Below are 7,378 nucleotides of genomic sequence, written 5' to 3' on the forward strand. Positions count from 1 at the left end.
CTCAGAATAAAAGATTCCTTTGAAAATATTACTGCTCATTGACAATGCACCTCATCATCCAAGAGCTCTGATGGAGGTTTACAAGGAGCTTAATGTTGTTTTCATGCCTGTTAACATCCATTCTGCAGCCCATGGACAAAGGAGTAATTTTGACTTTCCAAACTTGTTGAATAAATACATTTCATATATTCATATTGTTCTAATAAAAGTTTAAAAAATGAAAGAAATATATTTCATAAGATGCAAGCTGCCATAGTGAGTGATTCCTCTAATGGATCTGGGCAAACTAAATAGAAAAACCTGCTGTAAAAGATTCACCATTCTAGATGCCATTAAGAACATTTGTGATTCATGAGAGGAGGTCAAAATATCAACATTTTCAGGAGTTGAGAAGAAGTTGATTCTAACTCTCATGGATGACTTTGAGGGGTTCAAGACTTCAATGGAGGAAGTAACTGCCAATGTGGTGGAAATAACAAGGGAACAAGAATTAATAATAGAGCCTCAAGATGTGACTGAATTGCTGCAATCTCATGATAAAACTTGAACAGGTGAGGAATGTTGCTTCTGTGGATGAGCAAAGGAAGTGGTTTCTTAAGATGGAATCTACTCCTGCTGAAGATGAAACGACAACAAAGGATTTAGAATATGACATAAATTTAGCTGATAAAGCAGTGGCAGGTCAAGAGGACTGACTTCAATTTTGAAAGCAGTTCTACTGTGAGTAAAATGCTAACAAACTGCATCACATGCTATAGAGAAATCTTTCATGAAAGAAAGAGTCAAAGTGGCAAACTTGATTGTCTTCTTTTAAGAAATCGCCGGCGCGCACACGCGCGGCAGACATTACATCCAAGAGGAAATAATACAGGCAAGGAAGCACGAGCTAATCAAGATGTGTAGTTCTGTGGCTGCCAAGTTGTGGTTTTTGACAGATGGTCGCCTCAGGGAAGACTATCCTCAAAAAGAGATTTTACGAGCACTGAAGGCCAAATGTTGTGAGGAGGAACTGGACTTTAGGGCTGTGGTGATGGATGAGGTGGTGCTGACAATCGAGCAAGGAAACCTGGGTCTGCAGATCAGTGGAGAGCTAATCACTGCCTACCCACAAGTGGTGGTAGAGTTCCAACCCCTTGGGTACAAAGTGATAGTGACATCACTGTTTTGCGCCATCTAGAGAAGATGGGATGCCGGTTAATGAACCGACCTCAAGCCATCCTGAACTGCGTTAATAACTTCTGGACATTTCAAGAGTTAGCTGACTATGGTGTTCCTCTGCTAGATACTTTCTCTTATGGTAGCTATGAAAATTTTGCTAAAATGATGATGAAGCAGAAGTACTGGAGTTCCCAATGGTAGTACAGAATACGCGGGGTCATAGAGGTAAAGCTGTTTTCTTGGCTCGAGATAAGCACCATTTGGCTGGTCTAAGCCATCTTATTCGCCATGAAGCACCATACCTGTTCCAGAAGTATGTTAAAGAGTCTCATGGATGGGATGTACGTGTCATTGTCGTGGGAGGCTGTGTGGTTGGCACCATGTTACAAACAGATGGGAGAATGCAAAGCAACTGCTCATTAGGTGGTGTGGGGATGATGTGCTCATTGAGTGAAAGGGAAGCAGCTAGCTATCCAGGTGTCTAATATCCTGGGGATGGATGTGTGTGGCATTGACCTGTTGATGAAAGATGACGGCTCCTTCTGCGTCTGTGAGGCCAGTGCAAATGTAGGTTTCATCACCTTTGATAAGGCGTATCATAGGTCTAGATGTAGCTGGTATCATAGCAGACTATGCTGCCTCCCTTCTACCCTCTGGCCGGCTCACCCGGCGTATGTCCCTGCTCTCCGTAGTGTCCACTGCCAGTGAGACTAGTGAGCTGGAGCTGGGTCCCCCAGCCAGCACTGCTGTTGACAACATGAGTGCAAGTTCCAGCTCTGTTGACAGCGATCCTGAAAGCACGGAGCGGAGCAGAGCGAGAGCTGCTCACCAAGCTCCCAGGGGGCCTGTTGGACATGAACCAGCTGCTAGCCAGTGAAATCAAACTACTGGTGGACTGACTCCACTGGTAATTAACCAACAAAACCCTTGTAAAACTTTCTTTCTTTTTTCTTTTCTATTTTTGAAACCAACCTGCAATGCTGTTCATGGAGGATGCTCAGGAAGATGAGAGAAAATTAGTAGGACTAGTTGGAGAGAGTGGGAGATAAATGAGACCTCTGCTCCTAAGATGTTACTTTCATTTACAAATCCTACAAATAGAGAGGCAGAATAGGTGGGGTATAGAAAAATGTCAGGCTCTCATAGTTACCTTTTTAAATTGCTAGAAAATTTGTATACTCATAGGTCATGAGGAACAAAATTTTTTTTTTCATGGTCTCTTGCTTTTGTTTTTGTACCAAAAAAATCGGTTTTGCTACAAATATCCGAGTAGCATAACTTCACATTGTGTTGGAAGATTTGTCATTGAGGAAAACATCTGCTTAAAATAGAGGAACTTTTGTATTATACAGCTCTGAAAATTCTGCCATTTCCTTATTAACTAGCAGCTTTAATTTGTAGTTTATGAAATCTTGAGGGACTCTTTTACTGGGATTTCTTATTTTTGTTTTTCGTTTTTTCCCCCTTAATTTGGTGGGAGGGTCAAAGTGACTACAATCCAATAAAGACTTCTTAATGACAAAAAAAAAAAAAAGAAATTGCCACAGCTACTCCAGCCTTCAGCAACCAACACCGTGATCAGTCAGCAGCCATCAACGTTAATACAAGACTCCAACCAGCAAAAAGATTAGGACTCACTGAAGGGTCAGGCAATAAATATTTTTATAAATTAAGTTATACATATTGTTTTCTTAGATATAATACTATTGCATACTTAATAGACTGCAGTATAGCATAAATGTAACTTTTATATGTGCTAGGAAAAACCAAATACACTCACTTTATTGAGAAATTTGCTTTATTGCAATGGTCTGGAACTGAACCTATAGTATCTCCTAGGTATGTCTATACATGAATGCATCTGGCTTCTTTTTAAAATTCTACTTTAATGCAGAATATTTGATCATTGATTATTATGCATTCAGAGAATAAGTGTATATTTTTTAAAATAATGGAAAAAAGTATAATTGACTCAGAGTCAGAAGTGTCTAGGACATTTAAGATAGAATCATATCTAAACTACTGTGCCTTTCTCTTTAGTGAAATAATTCATTCAGTATGTCATGGAACTTCTTGTAATAATAGCAGCTAAGCATTACAGAATACATACAGCTAAACATTATAGAATATATTTATTATTATTATCACTTTCTTTGGTCAAAATATCTAGTTTTACATATCAACTTGGACTCTAAAATTATTTCTTGTATAATCCTTATGTTTCTATTGTAGGAAAGATTTTAAACTTTGTATAAAAACTTTCAAGCAAAACTTTAAAAATACCGTTTTTAAAATATCTTACATTTATTTAAATTTGGCATAAAGCTTGAAACTCATTTTAATTTGATCACTTTTAACATTTCAGATTATTGAATTCATATTATTGAAAATGTATAAGACATATTGGTATAAAAATTTAAGCATATTAAGAGTTAAAGTTATAATTTTTGTTGGCTTATTTGTTTTTAGCATTCCATATTGGAAGAAGAGCTTTCTACACGTGAAAAAAATGCCCTTGTTTAGCAAATCACACAAAAATCCAGCAGAAATTGTGAAAATCCTGAAAGACAATTTGGCCATTTTGGAAAAGCAAGACAAAAAGACAGACAAGGTATGAGCTAAAACAGTAACATTATGATGAAAGTACATGCATTGCAATGCCAAAAACCAATGTAAAAGCTTAATGAAGAATTCAAAATATGATCTGTGATGTGCACATAGAGCCTCTATGAATAGATTGAAGTTGATTTCAGGTTTTATGAAACTGATTATTATTTAGTCTGTTGGGATGAACTTTAGGTTCATTTTCTAGAGACTCTGACCAACACTGGATCCCTCTAGACTACACAGTTTAAAGATCTAAAAGGTTATACTGGTGTGTAATGTTACATTTACATGAAAGATAAAAAGTTTTTATTTAAAGATTGACTGATAGTTTCTGTTACGCTGAATCTCATTTTCATATGGTTTTAAGGTCTTATTCAATGGGGCTTCCTCACAGGAATGTTAGTTATTCCTTCAAAGGGATATTGAATCCTATATATCCGATTTCTCTATAAAGTGACTAGTTTATGGCAAGATTCAAGATATCTATAAAAGAAATACACAAGTTCATAGTATCCTTCTATTCCAGTAAATGATACAATCTTGAATTCTATAAGGAGTGCAGAAATAGCTTATTCCAATTCTAGTACACTTTGTAATATTGAGCCAAATCTTGGCCCAAATAGAAGAAAAATGGCCTTTTTTGCAAGTATAAATCTAAATGGTAAAAGAGAGAAAAAAGAAAAAAAAACCCTTTTACATATTTTCATTAGTAACTAGGAAAAGGCCAACTAAAACCACAATAAATTCACATTATGCAACTACTGCCTTGGCAAAAATGAAAGGATGTGATGATGTTAAGTGCTGACTTAACATGGATGGAGAGCAATGAGGACTTTTCATTAACTGTGGATGATGACGTACACATTTATGTAACTGCTTTGAAAACCAGTTTATTATCTGTGAAATATGAAGATATGCATGTACTAAAATCCTGCAGTGCCACTCCCAGTTGTAAACTCTAGAGGTACTCTTGCATGTCTGCACCAGGAAAAAGTACAAGAATGTTCATAGCATTGTTGTTAATAAAAACCCCTCAATGGAAAGAACCCAATGTCCATGAACAGTAGAACCAATAAAAACATTGTGGTATAGGCATTAGTGCGGAACATTGGAAAGTGATAAAGAACTTCTGCCTACATGCAACAGCATAGATGAATTTCTCAGATATAGTGTTGAATGAAAGAAGCAAATCATGAAAGGGTAATGTACTGGTCCATAAAGTTGAAAATCAGTGGAACTAAGCTATATTGTTTCAGCCTAAGTTTTCTCATCTATAAAATAGGAGTAATAAGAAATGTAAAGACATGTTTGTCACAAGAGATATAAAAGTATTTACATCTGAACTGAAAGGAGCCTTCAGGTGACTCTTGAGTGCTGAAAATGTTCTGTTTCTTGACTGGGTGATGGTCATAAAGATGTCTGCTTTATGATTATTCTTAACTCTCTCTTAAACATACTCTCTATGTATGTTTAAAGCACTCTTCTGTGGATATATCTCACAATTTAAGATGCTTCCGGTCTAGTACATTAAGGATTGCTTCAGTCAGGCTATTAAGGATATGAAAAATTACTTTTTAAAAGTAGTGTCAAAATTAGCCAGGCACAGTGGCGGGTGCCTGTAATCCCAGCTACTAGGGAGTATGAGGCTGGAGAATCTCTTGAACCCAGGAGGCAGAGGTTGCAGTGAGTTGAGATCATGCCGTTGCACTCCAACCTGGGTGACAAGAGCAAAACTCCATCTCAAAAATAAATAAATAAATAAATAAATAAATAAATAAATAAAAGTAGTGTCACCCAAGAAGCAGAGCTAGAGACAAATAAAAATAAATAAATAATAAAAGTAGCATAATGCTACCATGAGTTATTTTTATGTAATTTGCCTTATTCTACTCATTTCCTTCTTCATTTATAATGATTACAGTTATACTTAAAAGTAATAAAAGTATATTTCTTTTAAAATATTCAGACAAATTGTTAACTAAATTAGTCTGCTCTCCTTTCCTACCTATATTAATTTAAAAGATTTTTAAATTGAGATATAATTAGCATACCATATAATTCACTATTTAAAGTGTACAATTCATTGGTTTTTAGTGCATTCACAAGGTTTTGCAACCATCATCACTATCTAATTCTAGAACATTTTCATCACCTGCAAAAGAAACCCTGGAGCCATTAGTAGTCATTGCTTATTTCCCTCTCCCTCAGGCCCTAATACCCACTAATCTATGTACTTTCTGCCTCTGTGGATTTGCCTAGTATTCTTTAAAATATAGTGAGGTTTTTTTTTAAGTTTCATAGATAGCAAAAAAGACAGTGATTCTGTATGAGGAATAAATGAATTGACAAAGAACGCTTATGAGTTTTGACAATTTACAATCGTATACTTGGACCATTCAAAAATCAAAAGAATAGGAATTTGTTGAAAAACCTTAACACAATGCTTTAAATAAAGATTAGCAGCTACTGATAAGTCTTCAAAATGGAATCAATTTAATTTTCAAGAATAAAGTTTATGTTGAATTGCTAGCAAAATTAGACAATGAGTGTGGTTTAAAAGATTATTGGGATGGATGCGATGGCTTATGCCTGTAATCCCAGCACTTTAGGAGGCTGAGGTGGACAAATTACGAGGTCAGGAGATTGAAGCCATCCTGGCTAACGCGGTGAAACCCCACCTCTATGAAAAATACAAAAATTATCTGGGTGTGGGGGTGGGCACCTGTAGTCCCAGCTACTTGGGAGGCTGAGGCAAGAGAATGGTATGAACCCAGGAGGTGGAGCTTGCAGTATGTTGACTAAGTAGAAATACCAGAGAGCTTTTTTATATAAATAAATTTTATAATATTTATAATATTTTCCAAAATGAAAAAGGCAATGCTTACTGTTTTTGTTTGTTTGTAACTGTACCATCAATTATAAATAAACAGAGCCCAAGACCAAGAAGTGGTTTTTTGGATTATTTGTTTGTTTGTTTATAGCCTAAAAACTTTGATTCTTTTAACTGTTAGCATACTTTTTGGTCACTAGGCTTCAGAAGAAGTGTCGAAATCACTGCAAGCAATGAAAGAAATTCTGTGTGGTACAAATGAAAAAGAACCCCCGACAGAAGCAGTGGCTCAGCTAGCACAAGAACTCTACAATAGTGGCCTGCTGGTGACACTGATAGCTGACCTGCAGCTGATAGACTTTGAGGTAAACCAGCTGTAAAAGGACGCCAGTGGTGCTTTTCAATTTTAACATATATCTATCACTATTTCGACTTTTACTTTTCATTATTGCTTTCCATATGTTATTTTTTAAAGTTTTTTCTAAAACGTCTACAATTAATCTATTTTTTACAAAAGCAAAAAGCCAAACTATAGTTAAGTTTTATGCAGCTAGGTAGCAAAACTAATGGCTAATAGAAGTAATAGTAAGAAATGACATTTGTTGCATGCTTGCTATATGCCAGGTACAGTTTCAAGCATTTAGCTCATTAAATTCTTTTTTTTTTTTTGAAGCGGAGTCTCACTCTGTCGCCCAGGCTGGAGTGCAGTGACGCAATCTCGGCTCACTGCAAGCTCCGCCTCCCGGGTTCACGCCATTCTCCTGCCTCAGCCTCCTAAGTAGC

At 36.3% G+C, this 7,378-nt stretch overlaps 1 protein-coding gene and 1 pseudogene across 3 annotated transcripts in view; both read left to right on the forward strand.

Annotated features, from left to right (window-relative positions):
* The window catches only part of CAB39L (calcium binding protein 39-like), a 138,595-nt gene that overhangs the window by 60,868 nt on the left and 70,349 nt on the right, over window positions 1-7,378 (forward strand). For all 3 annotated transcript variants that reach the window (XM_011939415.1, XM_011939426.1, XM_011939405.1), the window contains 2 exons: window positions 3,628-3,769; window positions 6,796-6,960. In XM_011939415.1, coding sequence (XP_011794805.1) covers window positions 3,668-3,769; window positions 6,796-6,960 — 267 coding nt within the window. In that variant the 5' untranslated portion in view covers window positions 3,628-3,667. The remainder of the gene's footprint in view (window positions 1-3,627; window positions 3,770-6,795; window positions 6,961-7,378) is intronic.
* LOC105509905 lies at window positions 845-2,057 on the forward strand (annotated as a pseudogene).

This window comes from Colobus angolensis, unplaced genomic scaffold (genome assembly GCF_000951035.1).
Source record: "Colobus angolensis palliatus isolate OR3802 unplaced genomic scaffold, Cang.pa_1.0 Scaffold101, whole genome shotgun sequence".
NCBI classification, from domain to species: Eukaryota; Metazoa; Chordata; class Mammalia; order Primates; family Cercopithecidae; genus Colobus; species Colobus angolensis.